The 26,174-nt window shown below is 38.7% G+C and overlaps 1 protein-coding gene across 3 annotated transcripts in view; it reads right to left on the reverse strand.

Moving 5' to 3' along the window:
* The window catches only part of larp4b (La ribonucleoprotein 4B), a 95,247-nt gene that overhangs the window by 21,225 nt on the left and 47,848 nt on the right, over window positions 1-26,174 (reverse strand). For 2 of the 3 annotated variants that reach the window (XM_059971905.1, XM_059971904.1), the window contains exons 3-13: window positions 22,349-22,484; window positions 21,382-21,546; window positions 19,445-19,538; window positions 18,468-18,604; window positions 18,285-18,388; window positions 17,795-17,905; window positions 16,815-16,868; window positions 16,529-16,735; window positions 10,092-10,201; window positions 4,039-4,293; window positions 3,580-3,625 (exon numbers count right to left, since the gene is read on the reverse strand). In XM_059971905.1, coding sequence (XP_059827888.1) covers window positions 3,580-3,625; window positions 4,039-4,293; window positions 10,092-10,201; window positions 16,529-16,735; window positions 16,815-16,868; window positions 17,795-17,905; window positions 18,285-18,388; window positions 18,468-18,604; window positions 19,445-19,538; window positions 21,382-21,546; window positions 22,349-22,484 — 1,419 coding nt within the window. The remainder of the gene's footprint in view (window positions 1-3,579; window positions 3,626-4,038; window positions 4,294-10,091; window positions 10,202-16,528; window positions 16,736-16,814; window positions 16,869-17,794; window positions 17,906-18,284; window positions 18,389-18,467; window positions 18,605-19,444; window positions 19,539-21,381; window positions 21,547-22,348; window positions 22,485-26,174) is intronic. The other variant, XM_059971906.1, reaches the window with a different exon arrangement.

The raw sequence follows: 26,174 nt of genomic DNA on the forward strand, positions 1-26,174 counted from the left end.
TTGATTCCTTCAGCTATTTCCTGCACCGAGCCAATTAATCTGCATGTTTTAGTAGATCAGAGGAAACACATGAAGAAATACACAAACCTCACATAAGTAACACCCAAGATGGAATCCACAGCCTTGGAAATAGACAGCAGTGCGGATGACGCGTGAAAACACAACAATAATTTAAACATGCTTCTAACTGCTAGTACATGGAATTTCTTACAACATGGAATAAATATGAGACTTTGGTTCAGCCTAGCCAAGTACTGCACAAAATGATGATTAAATGGCTTATGTTACAGGTTTGCCATGCTTTGAAGTTGAGGTACAACATTCTATAATTAAAATTGTCCAGATTCCTATCAGATTATCTTGATAAATGCACAGGAAGTGAAACACCTTTGTCTTAAGTTTGTTGTGCTTTTACCTCTAGTACCTGGAATTAAATTGGGTAATCAAGATGAAGTGCAAATTTGATTCAAGGTCAGTATCATTTGGATGTTCAATAACTATCAACAGGTACAGCTAAGTTCACAGTATGGTCTTTCATAGGATGTAACTTTGTCAAAATCTGGATAATTCAGTTAACATCCAGTCTACATTCAATGTTACCAGAAGAGCTGATAACTGATCATTGATATCAAACCAAAGAATTGTTAAGCACTTGAGGCCATTAAACTACCCAACATATCCAATTTTAAAATAATTTGTAACAAAAATTTGTCATAAAAGCAGATGGCAACCGAAGCACAAGATTCTGATTTATTTCATGTGTTGTCATCCGAGAATCTAATTACGTGCAATGACATGGTAACATCCTAGATTGATTTAATCAAATAAAAAATGCACTTATGAACTTTAATCAAACCTTACAAAGGAAAATTGGAAGATTAAGTACTACAAATGTGTACAGACTTATATCCAAGTCAAAGAACAACAAATAGCAGGTGCTGTAATTAAATCATGAAATGGGAAGACAAAAATCAAGGCTGAATAGGACAGAGATGTGTGGCTATAAAAGACGAGCTAGGCTGAGATTATAAGGAATGTTCAGTTAATAAAACTGAGTCACCAAGGTGAAACAAAGACCAAGTTCTCTCAGCAGAGTGTAAACAATATATGTTTTATATATAATATGCAAAAGTTAACATTGGGCAAATTGTGACTTTTAGGGGACATGGGCAAGGTTGTATTGACCATCTGGACAGTGGAATTAAAACTGTCTCCTTGGCTAACACAAGGAGGATGGTCATAGTCTTTTTCCCCAGCATTCAACACTACAGGGCACAGATAAAAGAGAGGAAGAGATTAAGACACCTGGGAGCTAACTACAGTCACCTGCCAGAGAAAGTGGTCAAGGCAGGTACAAAAGCAGTTAAACATTTGAGAAGGCATATGGAGGGGAGACAATTAGAGAGTTATGGGCTGAACACATAAGTGGGACTAGACAAGGGGATGCTGTGGTCTGCATGAAACAGATGGGCTAAAAGTCTTGCAACACTATTACTATTGTGATTTGAAAAACAGGCTGCAATGCTTATGTTGTACATGTCTGATATTGAAGCAACTGTTTAAACTACAAGAATTTGAGAATATAATGTCAAAAAATTGCACCAATAAATGGAGGCATAAAAGAACCATGGCTTACCTTGTCAGTAGAATATTTAAAATCAGGGACAACCTTATTCAAGTTAGCAAATGGCGCACAAGATTAATGAAAGGGTGGATACCCATGCCCCAAAAATGTTCAGGAGGGGCATACATATTTTGAGAGGAGGCATAAAAGGAGCTAGGTGAGTTGAGCTGTGGTGCAACAACCTTGCTATCAGCAAGGCCAAGGACTGATTGTGGACTTCATAAAGGGAAAGTCAGAACATCCAGCAGTCCTCATGAAGTCAGCAGTGGAAAGGGTGAGCAGCTTCAAGCTCCTGGGCCCAACCCATTGATATAATTGTGAAGAAAGCATGCTAATACCTCTACTTCATAGGAGTTTGAAGATATTTGCTCTGTCACCAGAGATTCTTGTGAATTCCTATAGAGGTACAGCAGAGAGGATTCTGAACAGTTGCATCACATCTTGTATGGAGCATCCAATGCACAGTCACAGGAAGCTTCGAAAAATCATAGATTTGACCAGTTCCATTGTGATCACATTCTTTCCTTACACAGGAAGACTTCTAAGAGGGAGCAGCATCCAGCATTTAAGATCCACACGTTCTGGGTCAAGCCCCATTTCCCACTACAGTACCACCATTGGGGAGAAGGTACAAGAGCCTGAAGACCCAGACTCATTATAGGAAAAGCCTCTTTCCCTTTGCCATCAAGATTCCAGAACAATCCATGAACTCCTGAATATCACCTCATTATCAATCTTTTGCAATATTTTACTTTTGTAACTTACAGCAATTTTTTTCCAAGTCTTGTATTTTCAGTAAAACTTCATGATATATATTAGGGTAATAAGCCCAATTCTGATTTTCCTAGCAGAGAAAATAACTTTTGCTAATGAAGGTCAAAATGTATCAGAGTAAGTCGTGTGGGGTGAAGTACCTACATGATGCTCTCACATTTTCAGCTATTAGCTGAAAATGAACAGGATAATGTCTCACTTAGCATTAGAGTCCTCTCGCCAATGTCTTGGAATAAGGAATGTGGAGTAGAATGATGTCATTTTATCAACAGATTAGATTATATAGCTCTTTAGTAGCATATTGTGAAATATCCAGATGTCCTTCACAATTGAATCATCAGCTAATTGGAAATGTGCATGAAAAACACATAGCAAAGAGATGACCAAATGCTTTAGCAAAGGCTTTTATTTTAAAGATGTTAAAGATATGGAGATATGAAGTTTAGAGGGTCAAATTTAAATAGAGCTTAACCAGCTGCAGACAGGGCTACAAGCAACAGGGGAAAGGGAAATGGGGTGCAGAGAATCAAGTGGTTCTTTCACAATCATTCTTTGCTATCAAGGCAGTATTGGTTAAATGCCCAAATATATTAACGTGTTTGACCCCATATGGTTAACCCAACGTATTCATTCAAATTGTATGAAATACCACCAGACATCCATGCCAGCTTCACTCCTATCTGGACAGTCCCTTTTTACAGGCTTTTTTTCAATGACTGATTGCATGTTATGGCAAACATAAATAGCAAAAGGTGCAGCCAAATGTGAACATACCAACAGCAAGAACTTCAGAGGGAAAGCTGGACACTTGATTGTCCAAATGTGCACATCAAATAAACATGTATGGTTTACTCTCATTGGACCAAAGTCAAATCGAAGGAAGCAGTTAATTGCAAGGAGCTTGTCCATGTGACAACACAAATTGCATGACACCAATTTTTAAAAATTCATATTTAGCATGGTTGGATCACACAACAAACTATTTATGATGAATCTCTGCCATGGCAAACTGCAGACAAGATTATATTAATGCTCTCAAATCATTCCCACCCCTTTAGCTTCAACATGTCAGATAGGACAGACAAGTTACACAAGATCAAATTCCAGCTGGCACAAACAAGCATCCTGTCTAACCAACTAAGGCAATCAAAAAACTTCAAATACTAAAAAAAAAATCATACCGTGAACTTGTCTTCTCTTTTCTTCCTGTATCCATACGAATTCTTCCTGGAAAAAGAAATACATAAAATCTTAATTATTCAGACATAAATATCGGTTTCCACATGCCAATTCATAACAGTCTACCTTTAAGGCTTGCTTTGTTTAACAATGCCTATCAGTTGAGACACTGCTACAAACAATTGTTTTAAAATTCAAACAATGTTGAAATTCAAACATCTGTGATCCCTTTTTGGCTATGAATGCAAATTGCAATGTGCGTGGAGCATAATCATTATTTGCTAATTACAGGGTAAAAATGAAAAAGGACAAGGTGGTAGTATAGGCTGACCTGGAGGATGTTCAGCATTCCTGGTTAAGGAATATCTATATTTTTTGTCTGACTAACACATGTTTGAAACAAATAAAATGGGGGGTCAATTTGATAGTTATGCTTCCTTACTTTGGTTAATCAAACTCACCTTCCTCGACCCATGCTGGGTGATGAATCAGCATTGATTTGTTCCGCTGACCTGGCAATTCCAAAATCTCTCTTATTATAAGCTGCATTGCTATGGATCCGTGTCCTATTAGGCCCGGCCGGTCGCATCTGAGGACTTCGTACACCGTTCAATAGACGATCCGTCGAAAAATTAAATATCGTTGGGCTCTCTAATAGTCCTGGTCCACGATCTGCGCTCGGCAATGTGGGGCGGAGATGAGATTTGCTGTGGTTCCTGATCACAAATTCAATGTATGGTGATTTATTAGAATATGTGATCTTACTGGTTTTCAGACCACATAACGAAAGGCAGAATATTTAATAACTAATCATTCGTCTACAGTGATAGTACAACTGTGGGTCTTACAACACTGGATGACCAGGAGGATTCATCACAGAAAACTTCATCTTTGGGGGATCAATGGAGATGGTCAATGGTTCACTTCCATGCTCCTACATACGTCCTGGCAATTACTCCATCACCAACCATTCCAAACACAAATCTGTCATGGACATGATTGGCAATAGGATGATCAAGGCCAAATCTTTTGCATAATATACTGTCAGAAACAGGCTGAAAAAGCACCTGGCATAAAGGAATACCCTCAATTAAACTTAAATTCGCAATCAGCTAAAGAGACTTGAATGCAAAACTCCAAAGGAATTCAACTGCCTTCGAAAAGTCAACCCAATCCTGCAGTGGAATACAAGCAATCAAAACCTTCAACTGAATCAGAGTAATCTGCAACCTCTGCACATGTCAAATATTTAAGTACAGCAATATTATAGGTTCATGCACAGCCCATCCAAGGTGGGGTAGTTGGTAGTGGCAACAATCTATCCAAGGTGTGGCACTGTCTGGTTGATTTGAAACCCTAAATCAGAATATGTAATTATGCAAACTGAGCTTACACAGTTGTAAAAAATGCTGGAAAATAAAGAGCAGATTTCTTCCACTTGAAGAACCCATGAATATACGACAGATCAAGAAAATTGCCGTAATTAATTTTCTTTGGGTTTTGAAAATCACTGCGGATTTGGGATGCACACTTAAGTGCATATTATATATTTAAAAAGCAATGCATTTATCATATATGCCAGCTCAGGCCATCCCAGTAGGTCAAATAGCTGGTGCGCAAAGTTGAACTTCCAATAGTCTATATGTATCTTTGCCTGTCATTCCAACGTGCTTCTCTGGGGTCACTTAATTTCAAGCCCATATGATAACTGCTGAAAGGAGATGCATTCATTCTCTTTCAGAATGATCATCTGCAGACTAAAGCAGTTCCTGCTCAGGTTATGTCTCTAAATTATATTACCAATTGTCTCTTAATTTTTCAGCTGGGACAGTAGAGTTGGCTTTGCTTCGAGGTACCATATTTGCCATACCCGCAAACATCCTAAAACGTTATGTTTAATAGCTTCCTGCTTCAAAATTTGCACAGTAGGTTAACAGATCTACTTGAAACTAGTTGGCCTCCTTTCATTTGCAGGGACTAATACAACTAAAAGAACAGATTAAAAGTCCTAGATACAACTTGGCAGCCAATAATTCGGCCACATGACATACTTGGATGTTAACAGTGTCTATAAAAATTATTCACCCTCCTTGGAAGTTTACATGTTTTGTTTTACAACATTGAATCACAGTGGATTTAATTTGGCTTTTTTGAGACTGATCAACAGAAAAGACTCTTTCATGTTAAAGTGAAAGTAATTTCTACAAATTGGTCTAAATTCATTAACAATTATTAAACAAAATAATTGACTGCACAATTGCTCGCCCCCTTCACGTCTGTATTTAGTAGTTACACCTTTGGCCGCAATTACAGCCTTGAGTTTCTCTGGATAGGTTTCTAACAGCTTTGTGCATCTGGACACTAATGTTTTCCATTTCTTAACAAATTTGCTTAAGCTCTGTAAGATTGTATAGGGATCGTGAATGAACTCCCCTTTTCAAGTCCAGCCACAATTCTCAATTGGGTTGAGGTCTGGAGTCTGACTTGACCAATCCAGGGCATTAACTGTTTTTAAGACATTCCTGTGTAGCTTTGGCTTTATGCTTGGGTTCACTGTCTTGCTGGAAAACATAACTTCTCCCAAGTCACAGTTCTCTTACAAACTGTATCAGGTTTTCCTTCAGGATTTCCCTGTATTTTGCTGCATTCATTTTACCCTCTACCTTCACAGGTCTCCCAGGGCCTGCTGCAGTGAAGCATCCCCACAGCACCATGCATCACGTTAGGGATGGTGTGTTTTTGATATACAGGGTTTGGCTTATGCCAAACATAGTTTTTAGCCTGATGGCCAAAAAGCTCAATTTTGGTTTCATCAGACCATAGAACCTTCTTCCAGCTGACTTCAGAGCCTCCCACATGCTTTCTGGCAAACTCTGGCAGAGATTTCATGTGAGCTCACCACCCCCCACCGCCCCCAACAGTGGCTTTCTCTTTGCCACTCTCTCGTAAAGCTCAGACTGGTGAAGCAACGGTTGTGTGCGCAGACCCTCTCATCTCAGCCACTTTAGCTTGTAACTCCCTCAAAGTTGTCATAGGTCTCTTAGTGGCGTCCCTTACTAGTCCCCTTCTTGCATGGTTACTCAGTTTTTGATGACAGCCTGCTCTAGGCAGATATACAGCTGCGCCATATTCTTTCCATTTCTTGATGACTGACTTTGCACTCCAAGGGATATTCAGTGACTTGGAAAATTTCTTGTAGCCTTCTCCTGACTTGTTCTTCAATAACCTTTTTGCAGAATTACTTGGGAGTGTTCCTTTGTCTTCGTGGTGTAGTTATTGTCAGGATACTGACTCACCAGCAGGTGGACCTTCTAGATACAGGTCTATTTCTACTACAATCAACTGAAACACCTTGACAGCACACAGGTGATCTCCATTTAACTAATCATAACTATAAGACCAGAAGATATAGGGATAGAATTAGGCCATTTGGCTCATTGACTCTTCTCTCCCATTTCATCATGGTTGAATCGATTTTCCCCTCAGTCCCAATCTCCTGGCTTCTCCCCTATCACTTAATACCATGTACAATCAATAATCTATCAACCTCTGCCTTATACATACATACAGACTTTGGTGTGACTTCTAAAACCAATTAGCTGCACCAGTGATGATTTGGTGTGTCATATTAAAGGGGGTGAATACTTATGCAATCAATTATTTTGTGCTTTATATTTGTAATTTTAGATCACTTTGTAGAGATATTTTCACTTTGACATGGGAAGTGTCTTTCTGCTGATCAGTGTCAAAAAAGCTAAATTAAATCCACTGTGATTCAATGTTGAAAAATAAAAGATGAAAACTTGTGGGGCAGGTAAATACTTTTTACAGGTACTCTATGAAAACTACTACTTTCACAAAAGCAGTTAGATACATTGCAATTTTGCTAGTCATATAAAAAGTTGTTGAACCATCTAATACCCAAGGTCTTGTATTCAACTTCTGACATCAAATCAAAAATATCAGGTCAAATTACGTGTGAGCCTATGAATGATATTAGTGTATTACAGGAAAACTGAACCAGAAACCTCCAGGAGTTCAGGATAGGATCTGAAGCCATCACAATTTCAAATAATTATAATTAATTTCTAGGAGGATCTATAAAGGACAAAATGCACTGGGAGCCGAGTAGCCATAATGAGCATATTACACGCACATTACTTTTATCAAAAAACAAATACAGTGGTCACTATTGATTTTTTTTTTTGTTTAAATACCAACTTAAGATTCCAAATTAACTAGGAGAGGAACATAGGAAACCATGAAAATAAAGCTTCAAATGGGGCAAACTCCAGAAATGACAGCAACACTTCAAAATGGTTACTGATTTCATAAAATGGAACTTTACACTTCACAAATTTTGCAAGCAAGCACTCTGTTCAAAATACTTTAGTTCTAAGTTTAAGTTTGTAATGAGTTTGGACGTAACTGTAAAGAGTTCTCCCTACGTTTGCGTGGATTTCCTCCAGATACTCCTGCTTCCTCCAACAGTCCAAAGACTTACTGGTAGGTAGGTTAATTGGTCATTGTCAAATTCTCCCATGATTAGGCTAGGGTTGCTAGCTGGTGCAGCTCAAAGGGCAGGAAGGGCTTATTCCACACTGTATATCAATAAAGTAATCACTGTGAACAAAATTGGATTTTCTTGTACATTTCAAAATGCTGCAGGGCACATACTTTCTCTTCCAAGTGTGTTTAAATCAAGGGAAACACAAGGAATGTGAGAAGAATAAAATAGTTCTAGTTTAATGGGTACTTGATTAGTGCAGACTCACTAGGGGAAATTAGACACCATTTCCCCACTGTGAGATGTACAATATTTCAATATCGACAACAGAGAATGTGCAAGTAGTAAAATTTTGGCATGAATGGGAGATAGTTTTCATGTGAGAAAGCCAGAGTAGCCACAAGTGAAAGTCTTTTTCTGGCCGGGATGATGCAAAAAAAAAGGGTGCCATACACATCAGTGCTGGACCTCAATTTTTCATAAGTTATATTAATTAGGTTCGTGTCATAAAGCTCAAACAACCGCAGAGGTGATTTAGAAGGATATTGCTGGGATAAGGGATTGAGTTAAGCTGTCTTCATTGGAGTGCAGGAGAATGAAAGGCAATCTTAAGCAAGTGTCTATAATCATGTAGGGATATTGCGTTAATGCAGTTTTTCCCCCTGGATTTGGAAATCAATAAAGAGAGGGCATTGCTTTAGAGTGAGGGACTTAAAGGGCAACTTTTTCACCCAGGGAATGGTTAGTCTATGGAACAAGTTGCTGGAGAAAATGGTTGAAGCAGGTACACTAACAAAATTAAGTACTTGAACAGATACATGATAGTAAGTATTTGTGTAATACGAGTCAAACACGGGCAAATGGGACGAGCTTAGTTAGGGATCTTTGCCAGTATGCACCAGATGGGCTAAAGGGCCCGTTTTGTGCTTAATGACAATGATTCTAAATAAAAGACCGGCAAATTTGCTGTTGTAACAAAATTAATAAGAGTACTGCAAAGATCTGACAAATTGAGAATAATATGGTAAAGTACTAGCTTTATTCACTTTGGCAGTAACATAAAATTTTCTGAACGCTCAGATTGCAAAGCAGGATGATCAGGTGGATTGCGGGGCGGGAGGGGAGACTTTAGAGCATGATCAAAAGCTGAGCATGTTAGCAATAATTACAACATCCAGAATAATACTGATTATTGCCCGGGGGGGGGGGGGGGGGTGGAATTGCAGACTTTAGTAGAGATGTTGTATGTTATTTAGATAGAGAACTGGGCAAGACCACAAATGTGCAAATTATTGGTGACCTTATTTAAGAACAAATATTAAACCACTGAAGACAGGAAAAGGCAGAATGACTTACATGGTAGGACAGGTTTGGTTTGTATTTCTTGGAACTTTTCAGAAGTTTGATGGAAGCAAAATCATGAACCTTGTCAGGGTGTATATTGACAAAATGTTTCCTTGTGGGAAAATCTACAACTGGAAGAGTGCATCTCATTTAAGACAGCCAAGGCAAAATTTTGTTGGAATTGTCTTCCTCCATGGGAGTGGAAACAGTCTTCAAATAAATGACAGAGGAATACAGATATGCAAGGTTACAATTAGATCAGCCACATCTTGTTAAATTGCAGAGTAGGCTTGAGGGGTGAAGTATTCTACCCATGGTCCCAATTCAAATATATTGGGGGGGGGGGGGGTGTGTCTGTGTCTGTCTGTGTGTGTGTGTGTGTATATATATATATTATATATACACACACACACAGCAATATATTTGAATTATATATATATAGAAAGATCGATGTAACCTTGCAAATCCAAAATGACTGGGAATAAAGTTGGCAAAAGGCAAGGAGCACTAGTTTCTCTCCATTTTGTTTTTGCCCCATGCAACCCACTTTCCATCTGCAGTTCTTGATATCACTACCAGGCTTTTACCAGCACATCTATTTCTATCACATACTATACTTATCTTAATTTTGCATTTTGAAGGAAAATATTTTTAAAATCTTACCTGTTTCTAGGGTTATATTGTCTGAGTGAGGTCAAAGGGGCTGTAGCAGTTTTGAAGTTTGGGGCTGCAGTAAATCCATTTATGAAGCCAGCATTTGGGAATGGAGACACCTACCAAACAAATTGAAGATATTTAGTAAATTCAATGCATTTAAACAAGATAGCTTGGATGTAAAACACAACAAATATTGGATAAATAATAACTAAATTACAAACTTCTATATTTCATTTTAAGAATCTCACTGGCTCTCCACTCAGTCTTGGATCACCTGGACAATAGCAATAACTGCATTAGGCTGCTGTTTATTGATTATAGCTCAGTGTTCAACACAATCATACTGTCAGTTCTACTCAACAATCTCCAAATCCAGGGCCTCTATACCTCCCTCTGCAACTGAATCCTTTACATCCTCACCAGGAGATCAGTCAGTGCAGATAGGAAGTAACATTTCCTCCTCATTGACATTCCACACTGGTGCGCCTCAGGGATGTGCACTTTCCCAAAGCTCTATTCTCTCTCTACACCCATGACTGTAGCACGGCACACTCAAACACCATCAATTAATTTGCCAAGGAAACAACTATTGGCAGAATTTCAGATAGTGGTGAGGCAGCATACAGGAATGAAAGATCAGATGGTTGATGAGACACACAACATTACTAGGACCTCCATCACATGGAGGTGATGGTTTCAAGGTGGTGGTGCAGGAGCCTGGCAATACACAATTTACGTTTTAGGAACAGCGTCTTCCCCACTGCCAAATTTTTGAAAAATCAATGAACCAATGTGCACTATCTCAATTTTTTTTGCTCTTTTCTTGCACTAATTTAATTTTGTGTGTATATTTCTTATTGTAATTTATAACTTTTTATAATGTACTGCTGCAGCATAATGATGTATTTCACGACATATGCCAGTATTAAACCAGGTTCGGAAAATCCATTCAAAACACTGGCATTTTCAAAGGCAAATCTTTCTATTTCTAACACAATATTCTAGTCTTTGTCTAGTTTCACCATTAGTCTACAAAAAAATTTGATTCCAGGAATGAACGGTTCTGGGCCTGTACTCATTGGAGTTTAGAAGAATGAGGGGATCTCACCAAATCTACCAAATATTGAAAAGCCGAGACAGAATGGATGTGGAGAGGATGTTTCTTATAGTGGGGGAGTTTAGGACTAGAGGGCACAGTCTCAGAATAGAGGGAAGCTCCTTTAGAATAGAGCAAGGAGGAATTTCTTGGCAACAAAAACCTGTGGAATTTCTTGCCAAGGTGGTTGTGAAGGCCAAGTCAACAGGTACATTTAAAGCTAATATTTGATGGGTTCTTGATTAATCAGGGTGTCAATGGTTATGGGGGAATAAGGCAGGAGAATGGGGCTGAGGGGGGCAAGAAATGAGATAATGGAATGACAGAAAGGACTCAGTGGGCCGAATGGCCTGATTCTGCCTGTGTATTATGGTCTAGCACAACCTTTCTCAAACTTTTTGCCCTGAAGAAACCCTTGAAATAATTTTCAAGTCTCAGGGAACCCCAACATAAAAATTATTATATCTACAGTTCACCGTACATTAGTGTGATCAGCAATTTGTGAATATAATAATCATCCAAAGATAAGTGCCAAGGCTCTTTTGAGTAGAGAATGAATTTTTAGCCAACCTTTCTTGAAAAACGAGTTGAACTCATCTTACCTTTCTTGGGAAAAAAACTCACAAGGCAAACATAATAAATTTCTGTTAAGTAACTGGCTTCAGCCAAAATTGAATTTATTTTTTCTAAAGATAGGCTCCATAGATTTAATTTAAAATGAAGGTTGTTTAATAATGCTATTTACAACAAAAATTTCTTGACAATGTTGAATAAAGTTACTAAAAACCACAAGCCAAAGCAATATGAATGAAAAGATGGCTTAAGACAATTTTATACAAAACCAAAGAAACAGTTTCTTACTAACTGACATGATCAGGCTCAAATGTTTGAAACCTGTGTCTTTTTTGCTGCAGAAGTGCTCAATTCTGTGCTGAATTTGAGGTAAGCACATACTGATTACACCTTCAAATGAAATGAAACAATCTCTGTCCTTGCTCTTGATGCTTGTTAAATAAGTAAGAGCTCGCTCACATATGCAAGTTGAAAGCAGCAGCAAAACGCTCAATGCTTTCCCTTGAATGGCAGGATACTCTTCTTTTAAAATCCAGAACTTGTCCATGGGCAGGTCAGTAACTCTCACCTTGAGTGCATAATCAGACTGCATCTCAAAGTTCTTCCTCTTCTCTCAAAGAGAAGTTCTCAGGTTGAGCAGAAGATTCAGAGAAAGGGCCCCTCACTTGAGTTGAACAGGAGGAAAATACTGTTCAGTTTTGTTCTGCTGTTCTTCCAAGTATTTTTCAATAAGGCTCAAGACTTTCTGATCCTTTCTCACTCTCAAGCCCAAGCAGCAGAAGATTTCTTTTTGCAATATGCTTTTTCTAAAGAATCAGTTTCCTTTCAAATCCATGAATCTTTCAGACTTATTCAACTGGTTCACATGATGAAAAATGTCTGCTAAGCAAGCTAGTTTCTACAGCCATTCTTCATCTTCAAAGCACTCAGCAAAACCTAGCCTATTTTCCTGAAAGTACTCCTGCAATACACCTTAGTGCTCAGGCACCCTGTTGAAAACTCTTCCTCTGCTATTCACATGATTTCTATATGTGGTAGGAGACTGGTGTGCTCTTTTGCCCAGGTTTCCCAGTATTTTAAAAAATACTCGAGTGAACTGGTCTTTGTTAATAAAGGTAACCATTTTTGAGGCATCATCCAGAACATCAGCACCTCTGTGAAGAAAGCAATGCGTTGTGACACTGTCAGGATTTTTTCCTCTTTTTTTTAAAAGAAGAGAAACAAAACCTCTCATGGGGCCAACCACTGATGGGACACCATCAGTACAGATACCAACACAGTTCCTCCAAGACAGACCTTTTGTTTCCAGATATGAAGACAAAACATTAAATGCATCTTGGCCTTTGCTTGTTCTGCGCAGCTCTTCGCAACAGAAAAAGTTTTGAATTTCGCCATGATTTACAAATCTTACAAATGCTAAAACATGACATTAATTGGTGAAATCTGTTGACTCATCAACCTGGATAGAGAAGCTGTTGCTTTTCAGTTTATCACAATAAACTCTTCAGCATCATGTGAAATATCAATATGCCAACTTGGGTATAGTTTGAGAGTGGTTGCCTTTTCGCCTGAACAAAAACCATGCAAAGGCCCATTCACAAGCTACTATAGGTGGACAACTGTGCTCTCCTCAAGCACAGAGGACCTGCTGCAGTCAAAGTTCACCAAGGCTGCCAGGGCTTTCAGGTTAACAGTCAGTCTGAATAAAATAATGATCCTCCATCAGAAGAACCCTAAAGGCATTTACAACCCACCTCAGATCACCATTGGTGGCCACCCTCTTGTCACAGTTGAGCAGTTCACCTACCTGCGCAGTATCATCTCCAACAACACTACGGTAGTAAGGGACATCGACAATTGACTCGCCAGAGCTGGTAGTGCCTTATGGCACCTCCAGAAACATGTGCGGAAGAACCATCAGCTGCATCCATCCACAAAAATCCAGATGTACAGGGTTGCCGTCGTCACAACACTGCTACACGGCTCCAAAGGTTGGGCCTTGTAATGCAAGCAAATCCAGCTGCTCAAACGCTTCCATCAGCACTGCCTCCGCTCCATCACAGCTATCAACTGGCAGAATCGTGTCTCCAACAAGGTCCGGGAGAAAGCTCAACTTCCAAGCACTGCCGTTCAGGCAACGTATCTCACACGGACATCTTCAGGTTACCGAAACACTACTCTATGGAGAACTCTCTCAGGGCAAGAGTGATCGTGGTGCCCCGTAAGAGGTACAAAGACAAACTTAAGATGCAGCTCTCAGGCAAATAGAGGTCACAGAGTGGCAGCAACTAGCTGGTGACAGAGACTGCTGGAGAATACTGATCCACGGAGCAGCCAAGAACTTTGAGGCATCCAGAAAAGCGACTGCTGAAGAGAAAATGAGATGCAGGAAGGATCCTATTACCCAATCGCCCATAAAGCAGCTGTTTCCATGTCTCTGCTGCTCCAGAATTGGCCTCTACAGTCACCAATGACCGTGCTATCTCTCCTGAGGACTCCTCTTCCCTCCTGAACTTTGCAAGTAAAGAACCAGTCATCATTATTGAGCATGAAACCTTTTCAATTTCTCAAACTGCATCTTGTCCTAGCATTTTACCCAGTATAATTTTACATGCTGGTATTATTAGATTCTCACCAACTGTGTGGATTTTCCTTTTCTGGGCAAAAATTTCTGCTACTAAATAACTTGCTTCCTGGGTCTTTTTACTGACTGGCTTTTTTACTGTTTGCTTTGAGATTCCAATGGCCGTTTAAAATAATCAGCACTTTTAGGCTGTGATTTGTGGTTCAGTGTGTTTTCAATTCTGTTGGAGCCATGAAGTATGCCTACTTTATTAAACCTCGAGATTGGTCTTCTTACAGGGCGCTACAAAACAACTCATTAAAAAGACAAAAGACCAAACACCCAATGTGCAGAGCAAAAAAAAATGCTAACAATAAAAGCAAACAATATTCAGAACTGAATTTCCCAAAAGGCAGTCCACACTATGATAGCTGCAAGCCATAGCCACAATTCAGTGCAGAGATGAGTAAACCTTGCAGAGCAGTGAGCTAAAGTTCAGAGCAGTTGAGTAAAACTTGTAGAGCCAGGGTTGAAGTGGCCCATCCCTTGCCTCCAGCCCCGACACACTGACCTTTTCAATCTGGCCCAATGCTTAAATTGTTCAAACTTCAAGTCATTCCCTGCTCTGGGACCTGGGCCCTGCCACTTTGATATGTTCTCAATTAGGCCCATAATCAACTTTTCCAATTCAGCTCAATGCTTAAAATCAAGCCTTGAGCCTTTCCTCTCACCCAGGCCCAGGTCTGGGTCTTGCCGCCTTGACTCAGTATTGCCTCCGAGATCAAACAGCCAAACACTAGCTCTTTACTTGCTCTCCGCCGCCTTGATTCAGCACGCACATAACACGCCGCAACTGTCCTGCACCTTTGAGACTTCAGTTCCCACCACAAAAATGTCAGGTTATACAGGTGGTTCAAAAGCTCAACTCCAACAGGGAAGTCAGTCTAATGCCTGCAGTGATCACTCATCAGAAAAAGCAATTTACATAATATTTAGTTGTTTTCTTCCTTTGCCAGCAGCAAGCAGTCACTGAGCATCACTAGCGACATCTTAAACCAGAAGTTATTTTCCTTTGCTACAAGACTAAAGATGCATTTTGCTATGACCACATTGGGCCGTCATGAGACTTCCCCAGAACACCAATTTTGATTTCCATACTCCAAACGATATAAACATATAAGTACTGTACAAAGAGAAACGGGCTGAGCATATAAGTAGAAGGTTGAGAGGCAATGTCATTGAAAGTTACAAAATACTTCAGAGCTCAAAAGCGTGGATGAGGACGACATTGCCAGGGATGAGTCATTGATCATGGGTCTCAGAGCATGGATGAATTTTGGTATCTTCCATCCGAGCTCAGTGGGTTCATACAAAACATCTATAGATTTCTGGAGCAAGGGATATGGGGAAAATGCAGGAAAATGGGGCTCAAGGTAGGGCATAATCAAGGTGTCAGATTTCCACTAATTTTATGTTCCTATCTTTGGAATCTTATTTAATGTTCTACACAGCTGGCAAAGGGGACAGCCAATAGCCAAAAATTAGGGAAACTTGAGCTACTTTCTATCCCAAGAAATGCCAGCCACTGTCACTCCTGAGCTTATTTCAATTCTTCTACACCCAATGGAAGAAAATGAAATTCAAGTGAAATGAAGCTGCCTAACAGCTTGGGGGATTTTTTTTATATGAAACAAAATAAGGAAAAACCATTTTCTCTCAAATGCAAAGTCAAAAAGCGCAGTTCTGACTACTGACAAATGATTGGCTTGTAGCGATGTGCTACACACAACGCTGAAATAACGACACACAGTCGGTAAGTCATTTTGAGACTAGTTTATTCAAACTTCGCGGCACTGGCATTTAATCCCCAGTGCCCGCCCTCTCCTGGCAGAAATGATGTCAGAGGTGCATTACCAAAGTCTCCCCCCGCGCACTGGCTATTTGTGAGCCGGTTCACCTGCGCAGAAAGTGGGTCGCCACAGGTTCGGAATAAAACCAACCACATGCCTTTGCTTCCTATAGAAATTCTAAGAGATCCAAATGGTTTCTGACTATTCCAAAATATTAATGAAGTTTGTAAAAGCCAAAGGTCACACTTTGCAAGGAGTGAATATACTTCTGTAAAGCCAAAATAATTTCAAAGAAATTCCAAAAGATCAGTAAGTCAAATAGCATACACATAGTTTGAGTTTCCAAATGGATCATGCTTACCAGTGTTGGATCCAGGTAGCTGTGGGTTGTAGACCAAGACTGTGGAGCAAGAAGGCTGTAAAGTGGAAACTGCTGCTGAGGGCTGTAGATAGGAGGCACATAAAATGATGTGTACCTCTGCTGAGTGTATAGGTTCATGTCAAGAGGTCTGTAACCATTCTTTGGTAGAAAAGTGTTGATAGCCATTGGCTTTGCTTTTATCCTTGCCTACAAAATAAAGGTCCAAAGTCAATTGGGTATTTCACATTACTGACAAGAGAAAATTAAGTGAATACGAAACACTTACCTTGATGGGCTTCCCTTGAAAGGTTTTTACTTCTTCTCGAAGGTATCTGTATGCCTGACCAAAACAAACAGGTCAGAACACAGATAGTTACTCCTTATAAGGACATAGGATTGATGTTCAAGCTGAAGATATAAATTTTTCAGTTGACAATGCATGCTCAGAAAGAATACTATTTCATGTGGTGGCAATATTCAAGTGGCTTTCTATTTAGAAATGAAAGCTGACAGTATAGCAAACACTAAAGCAAACAAACTGCTGAAAGCATAGATATCAAATCCTTTAATGGTCAAGGCTAAATAAGTTCAAATATAATCACAGAAATCAGCAGGGAACAATTTAACAACGTATACATTTTCTTTGAAGATGTGAGTAAAATCTACGTCTCCTTAAAAGGAAAGGGATTCAACAAGCAGCATAATTTAAAAATTTCACAATTTCTACATAAAAATGATCAACCTCAATGATCTGCTCAGTTTTAACCTACATGTTCTAATAATGAGTTTAATTTTCAAAAATTTTCCAAATAATAGTTACTGCTTTAATAACAAAGTTTGCCATTTACTTAGTTTCTCCTTTTCTCATTAAAATTACTCCCAATAAATTAAAGACCACCCATTTCAACCATCCTGTACTAACAATCAATCATTAGGCAGCCACAGTGCACTTCAATCTCAGGCCCAAGTCGCCCTCTACTGCACCAATTTGGCACTGCCTTCTTTTAGCTGCAGCTTCTTTGAATTAGTGCAAAATCACATCTATGAAACAAACCAAATCAGACACAGGCTGCACAATAAAGTCACCAGTCAGGCTTTCAATCTGGGCCCACCTTAAACAAAGGACAAGTAGTAAGGGTCGTGTGTAATATGCAGCAGCTTAGATACAAAGCTATTTTTAAGACCATAGCAATTCCAAGACCATCATACAAAGAATAATTTTGCAATTGACAAATCTAAAAATTCTTATTGCAAATTTGATTTTACCTGTTGTGCGTCAGCTTCTGATTCAAAGGTAATAAACCAATTGTCATTGTAAGCAAATTCACAACTCATGAATTTTGGGAAATTTTCTCCTTTAAAGAGTGCTTCAACTTCCTGGGGGGGGAAGAGAAAGAAAAGCAGATAGCTCGTTATCAAACTATTCCATGCAAACTAGCTAGCTGCTTGGATTATTGTTCAAAAACAGAATTCTAAATATGCAAATAGGATGCTACTATTGCTGCAGAATTTCATAGAAGTGGTAATACTCATTTTACCCAATTCTAGGGAGATGAACGTACATTTTATGAGTTGACAGGTTTTTCGCCTAATCACTCAAAGTTGGCCCTGCTCCAATTCAGGGGTTTAACATGTGGACCTGGTCTATCTAAAACTAATCCCATCTGTACAATATGCAGTTTTATAAACTCCTTACCCTATTTTTGATTGTTCGAAGATTTGTAGTTGTTGAATTCTGATGCAACCCTGCTCTTACCTCAATAGGTGTCGACTCTGGTACTTCTCGTAAAATAACGATGCAGCGATTTTGATTTGGCCTGACCTTCTCCCCCTTCTCATCGACTTGGACCAAAGGCAATGCTAAATGAATTACATACATCTTCAGTAACAACTCTTCAATTTTTTGTTTTTCAAAACCACTTAATAAAGCAATACTTACATCTCAAAACTTCAATAATTAAGTCCACATCTGTGCTCAGTTTCTTCACATGATCAAGATTTGCTACAGTCAGTATTGGCACATATTGATCACTGTCCATTTGGGATACTAGGTACATGTCAGTGGCCAGATTTTCACTGCAGAAAATAATAATACACATTACGAAAACCAGTAAATTTGTTCTCATTTCAATATTCACATATTAAACTTAAGAAACAATTCACAAAAGCAGAATGGCTACAACTTGAAAGTTGTCCCACCAAGCTCAATATGGTTTTATACAAGGGTTCAAGGGCTGTCCAACAACCTGGTCCCCAGATTAATTCCTCACAGCATTGTAGATTCCTTCCTTTCAGTCACCGAGCTAGTTTCCATTTCAATACTATGTTTCAATCTGCCTCCACCATTTTCCCCTATCGGTACATTCCAACCTTTGCCACTTATATTGAAGCAAAAATAAATTCTTTTGTCAGTTTGCCAGGCCCATTAGCTTATCAACTCTGCTCTTCATACAAGTTGTTTCAATACTCTTTCAAAACCGCATAACTTACTCCTCATTTCAAAAGCAACTAGCACACCTGAGGAGAAAGGGCAAACTTAAGAGGCCAGGGTTGATTGATAGGAATATTCTTTGGTTTGAATATATTAACTGCTATTTGTCTCATTCAATGGAAGACATTAAACATATGCAGATAGCGGATAACTGCTTTGAGCACAGAATATTAATTGAATATAGAATTTCTGCAAACCTTTACAGATTCTGAAAACTCCATCTTACTGGGTATGGAGGGTTTGAAGGTATTCACGAAGTAATTATACTCCTAATTTGGTAAAACTATCCAGTCCAAGAAAAAAAAGTCTGTAGAATTCAGTATTATCCAAATGTGTTTTTTTTTAAAAAAAAAGGTACAGAGACAAACACAGTGAACATGAAATCCTTTAGTTAAAACAGTGAAAAGCTACTATTGAGGACTCACCGAGACAAGCAAAACTCCAGAGTCTTTTTCAGCAATTCCCTCAGGTCTTCTTGACCAACTGTCTGAGCTTCTAAAAGAGATTGATCTCCTCCTCCTACAAGGCATTAAAAGCTAGTACATTAGCAGATATGTAGATGATATCCAGTAAATTTTAATAATTCAGAATCACACCAATGCAAAGCTTACATAAATTGGAGCAAGTTTAATCTTCTATTGAACATTAGAGATTCCTTCAAGTATACAGCTCTGAACAAAAAGGGAAGTACATCATCTAAAAAAGACTCTTACTAACACATCAGCAGACTACTGCATGATATTTTGCATTAGCCATTAGAGGAAAAGTTAACATGTCAACAGCACACAATTTACTTATTGAGATACAGTGAAGAACATGCACTTATGGTTCTTCAAGCCTCACCGCCCAGCAACTCACCTATTTAACCTTAGCCTAATCATGGGACAATTTATAATGACCAATTAACCTACTGATACATCTTTGAAATTTGGGAGGAAACCAGAGCACCCAAAGTAAACCCACACAGTTACAGGAAAAACATACAAACTCCTTACAGACAGCAGCAGGAATTGAACCTAGGTCACTGGTATGATAATGTGTTGTGCAAACTACGACGTTACCATGCCCTTCATAACAGAAGACAAACAATGTATTAAGTAGATATGCCTTGTTCCAATTATACAAGTTTCTGAAAAGTGCACACCTGGATTAATGTACAGATCTGGTCTCACTGTCTATTGACTATATATCCTTTAGAGGGCATACTACAGAGATCTATAATTTCAAGGATGTTACCCTTGCAGTACAAAAATTAAACAGAATGGGACTTGCGTACTTCTGCATTTTGAACAATAAGAATTTTTCTGAACTGAAATTTCTCATGGCACTGGAGAGGTTAGATGCAGAATTATGCATCTAGAATGACGGCCATAAATTCAAAATAAGGACTGGCCATTATGGCCCAAGGAAGTCGGCAGATATTCAAGCCAAGGCTTTTTTTTCCTTTGAGGAGTCAGATCAGTAACTATATGTTTGTCTAATATTTCCAGGTTTGCAGACATTAAGGGAATCAAGGGATACGAGATTGAAGTGTGGTTAAATGAAAGATCAATGATATTGATGAACAGCAGACTAGGGACAAAAAAGGGCCTAATGGCTTTTATTTCTCATTTATTCAGCATCCATGACAGCTCAGGACAGAGTTTAAAGGTTCAATCCCAGCATTGTTCAAGGAGTTCCACTATGAAATGTGTGGATTTTCTCTGGGTGCTCCAGTTTCTTCTCAATCCAAAGATGTACCAGTTAGGTTAACTGGTTATTATATATATTGTCCTATGATTAGGCTAGGGTTAAATCAGGGTCTGTTCGGTGCTGTGGATCAAACGGTCTGAAGTGCCCATCTGTGCTGTATCTCTAAATAAAATCAATAAAATACAAATAAAATACCAGATTAACAATTTGAAGTATTAGAAGGAGTTGAAACAGTTCCAAACATTGAAATACAGCTGTATTTCATTCAGCCAAGTGTGTCAACACAAAAACTTGTAAGTTTTAATTTGAACTGCAATCTGGTAAGAATGCAATTCCACAAGACCATAAAATATAGGAGTAAAATTAAGCCATTTGGCCTATCTAGTTCGCTCAAACAGAACTACATTGTGTACATGAATAGCACAAAATAAAAGACAATGAGATCAATGCATTTACTATGTATTCAAAGTAAAAACCAAGCCAAAACAGGCTTGGAAATGTGGAAGTCCAGAGCCATTAAAATGAAAAAGATTATAATTGAATTCGGATTGCAGCTCTTTCTCCCCCAAAAAAGGGATAGTGGGAAATAAACAAGTTGAAATTTACCTTAAAAGCAATTAATTCAGGAGAATCAGATTGATAATAATGAAATTTCAGTGTCTTTTGTTACCTGTTTGTCTGGTTCCATGCATAACATCATACTCTGAGTAATAAGATTCAGAGCACTGCAGTGTAACAGCATCCAGATCAGTTTGTTCAGAGGAAGGAACAGTCAGAGAGGACTCCTGTGATGGACTCTGAAATGATTTGGCAGCATCACCATTGGTTTCAAATCCTGTCAAATGGAATATGATATTGAAAAGACATTTTCGTAAACTACAAAAACAACAATCCTGGCTCCTGAACCCCAAAACATCTTTCCAAAATGCTCAAATTACCAAATTTACAATTCACCAAATTGTGCATCAAAGGTTACATATTGGGAACAATTGCTCTGAAGAATTATCTATTTAATTCCACTATTCTGTACAATTCTAAGTGGAGAGAGATTACAGAGCTCAGGAATTTGAGTTTCAGCACGAGCAGATCAGTACACAATTTGTTAAAGGATATTTGCAAGTAGCAAAGCTAAAAATAATTTCTTATTGCTAAAGGAATTAATATAGAGGTTACACTTTTGTACATCAATGATGAGATTTCTGAAGGACCAGCACAGATACAGTCTACATATCTGAAGGGTGTTAATATCTTGGAAGCAATTCAAAAGTTTTACGAGACTGACCCACAGAATACTTTATAAAGGAAGGGTATAAAGGCCATGCTTGTGTCCTTGGGTGCAAGAGAAGTCTTGACAGGATAGAAATTAAGAGGACATCTTTCTTTAGAACATGCAGTTGGTCAAGTTGAGTTTGAGGTCAGCCCCACTTGGGTAACTGGAGGATGAGGATAGAGGGAGATGGGTGTGGGAATGGGGGCAATGAAGACAATGCCAATGGTTTCAGAATTCCTAAAATTTGTACATTATATTTCTGCTCTGCCAAAACCAACAGCAAGCATGACAAATTGAATTTGACATGCTTTAGTGCTAACAGGTAGCAGCTAGTAATGTGTATAGGTACTAATAGATGAGCCATTACCTTCTGGGCAAGCCTCAGGAGCCCCCAATTGCTCTTCCCAAACTTCACAGGCATTGTTCGCAGCAGCATCCAGTTCTAGCACATGATTTGCCCATACTTTGGCATTAGGATTCAACTCTGAAACCTTCACAGACTCCTGTCAAAACAAGAATTTTGAATTTTATTCTTTATACTTGAGGTAGAACACATCTTCAAGTAAAGATGTACACACCAAAACTTGAGGAGGGGCAACCAAAAACTTGGTTGGAAATTTATCAAGAACTGGGATTTCCAAGCACAACATGGAAAATACAACAAGTACTCCAAACAGCAAACCTGTGTTGAAGAAGATCCAACTCAGTGGTTACAATGAAATTTCAAGCCAAACCCGAGCACTATAAATCTAAAAAGTATGCTTTGCACTGCTCAAAAACCAAGATAAACACGTTACAGTAAATAAATTTCTACTAAATTAAGCATGAAACTGGAAAGCAGATCACAGAAAACAATGTAATACAAAATAGAAGTATTTGGCAACAGATGCCACAGGATGACTTGGTGCATCATTCAGTGAACAGATCTGTAAATATTTCAACATTAGTTATAAAGTATATTTCAAATGAACACAAAGTACCAGCATGAGTAAGCCACTTGCCATGCATTTTCATTATGCCTGCCAGATCTGCTCCAGATCATCTCCTTTGAACCAACTGCCAATGGTTCTCTATTTCAAAATCATCTGCTTCCTTCTTAATTGCCCACAATAATCTAGCTTCTACCCTCCTTCTGCAGTAAAGAGTACCAAACTTCCTTTGTATCGCAATCTTAAACGACAAATCACACGTTACTTTGTCCCCTCATTTGAGATTCTCACGTGGAAAAATCCCAGCATCTACCCTGCCATGCTTCCTGAAGTTCGTTACTTTCAATATTAATTCCCATTCTTCTAAATGGGAACAAAACTGTACACTCAGGTGTGGCCTCATCAGCACCCAAACAATTGTAAAATTACCTATCACATGATCAAATTTAAATTTTAGTTAATACAATTTCTTCAAGAGCCAAATATTTTTGGACAGTCTACAAAACTGCAATTCTTAACACTTTGAAATCAACCCACTTTGAGCAGCACCCCACAAGGTAAAAATAGTGATTATTAGTTTGGGGGCCAAAAAAACTTAAATCATCCAACTTCAGACCAAACACAGTAGAAAGCCCAAGTAAACTCAAACCACAGAAGTTAACTCATCTGCCAATTGAATTTAAAACCCGTAATTTATTGCACAAGACTTTTTGGCCCATTAGATGAAAGTTAACCAATTCTGATGAAGTGTTTTTTTTAATCTAAGATTTATTCTCAAACACTGTCTGACCCGCTAATCTTACAACATTGTTTTTAACATTTCACACCCATTCCTACTTACTAATTGTACATACCATTCACCCACAGAATCTCAAGGGCTTACTCAATTTTAATAAAAGGCACACCTGCATTAGCCACCAGTCAATTGAAAAACATCTGGGATTAAATATATTATTCTTTCTATTTCATTCCTCAAATTGATGTTCCCCTCCCCAATGTTCTCTCTTCTCCCTATCCACACCTAGCCAGAAGGCATCCATATGGACCTTTCGATTTTATGTACAGATTTAATTAGTCTATTTCTTATAAAATCAGCACCAGCCTACAATAATCTTTAAGTAAATCTCTACATCAGCATTTTCAAGACTCCCTGAATCTTCTAGAGCCATAGTTTTCCTGCCAGACTTCAGCTGCAGCAGTACATACAGTTTTTTATATATAAAAATACGTAACTTAAAGCAATTTTTTTAAAAATTATTTGAGTTGCAGTGCCAAACAGGCTCTTCTAGTGATCCTGCAATCTTCCAATTTAATCCTTGCCTAATTATGGGACAATTATTAATGACTGATTGGTCTCTGGACTGAAAGAGGAAACCGGAGCACCTAGAGGAAACCCATATGGTTGTAGGGAGTGCATACAATTCATTCCAGGCAGCGTAGGGAATTGAACCCAGGATACCGACTGTGAAGCGCTGTGCTAACTATTAATCTACTGTGCCGACCCTGTCACTTAGAAATCTAACCAAGTCAAAGATGGGAAAGAATACACAGTCTCAGTGAATGAGAACTCCAAACAGGCTGCTTCAGAAAGCTTTTTGATAACATTTGCTATGCCTAATTGTCTCATTAATTTATTGTAATAACATCCCTGTGATAAATTATAGAATTCTGCACAACACATGTAACCAAAATTGCTCAAATACATACTTAAGTGGGGCATCACGTCTGAGGATTAATAATCATGGTCACCTTACACCTCTCCAATTGCCCTATTTGAATTACTCCCTCATTAACTGCAATGACTTCCATGCACACATAACTTCTGTACCTCTCAGACAAACCATCTTTCCTTACAAGATTTCTGACAATCTTTTGGTTCCTCACATAAACAAGATATATATTAAAATGACCATCTCCAGAACTATTGAGTTTTCCTGTTAACAATGATTTGTAACTTCTGAAGTGCCAGTAAAGGTAGCTCATTTTTCTAGTACCAGGGCAAGAGCTGGATGAATACTTGCGTCTCAATACAGCATAGAAACAGGTTTTTCAGCCTATCCAGTCTGTGCCAAACTTGTGCTGTCTAGTCCCATTGATCATAGCTCTCCACTCCCTCATGCACCTAATCGAATGTCTTAACTGTTACATTCCAACCCACATCCACCTCTGTCAGCTCATTCCACACTCATACAACCCTGAGTGAAACTCCCCCTTGTGTTCCCTTTAAATATTTCACCTTTTACTCAACCTATTGGGATGGATCACCACATCATTTGAACTCCACTACCAGACCTGGAGACAATCCACAATTCTGTTCTAACCATGCTCCTAACCCCATTAAAGACCCATCCCATTTGGACATCCTGTTCAATCTCCTGCCATCTGGTAGAAGATACTGAAACACCTTATCCAAGACAGCCAGATTGAAAAACAGTTTCTTCTTGAGGGCTGTTGTGTAGCTGAATACTGCTGCACTCCAGCTTTCCAATGACTTTTAAGTGATATGGACTGTTAATCATTTTTAAGCTGTACCACATGCATTGTAAATATCTGTTTTTGCATTGACTAGGGTAGCACCGCAATCTCATTATCTTGAGCAACAACGAAGCAATGACCTCTACTTCTTGTCTCATACAATCTCAGTGGAAAAAGCCTGCTTACATTTATTTACCCTATCTTTCCTCCCCCCCCCCCGTTTTTTTCATACCTCTATCAAATCTCCCTTCATTTTCCTACACTCCAGGGGGGGGGGGGGGGGAAACTAAACTTTTCCCTAACTCAGGTCCTCAAGTTCCATCAACATCCTATAAATTTTCTCCACACTCTTTCAACCATCTTGATATCCTTGAATTTTTTTCCCCCACATTAAAATATTAGGCTACTTGCAAAGCTGGTCAAATGCTTAATCTGCAGGTGAACATTCTGCAGTATTTCTCAACTTCCCAATTCTGTATTTATTGCACATGAAAGATAGCTAGAAAGATTCTGAATCCCAAAAAGAAAATAACACTTCCTTCATCTTTCAAAATGCCAATATACTCCAAAATTATGAAAATATGGGTAGCAAAAATCAACCTAGTCATTTTTTGCCTATTTGTCTCAGCTACTGGAAATTATTCTGGGTTCACCCAATACTTAAAAATAGACATTGCAGCCAAAGCAGTATAAACATTTTTTTCAACATTCTACTTTGTTTGGATGCACAGGGCAGATCCAATTTGAATTCACTTTGCAATACGTCATCAATGCACACTGATCTCTGTT

The sequence above is a fragment of the Hypanus sabinus genome, chromosome 6 (assembly GCF_030144855.1).
Source record: "Hypanus sabinus isolate sHypSab1 chromosome 6, sHypSab1.hap1, whole genome shotgun sequence".
Classification (NCBI taxonomy): Eukaryota; Metazoa; Chordata; class Chondrichthyes; order Myliobatiformes; family Dasyatidae; genus Hypanus; species Hypanus sabinus.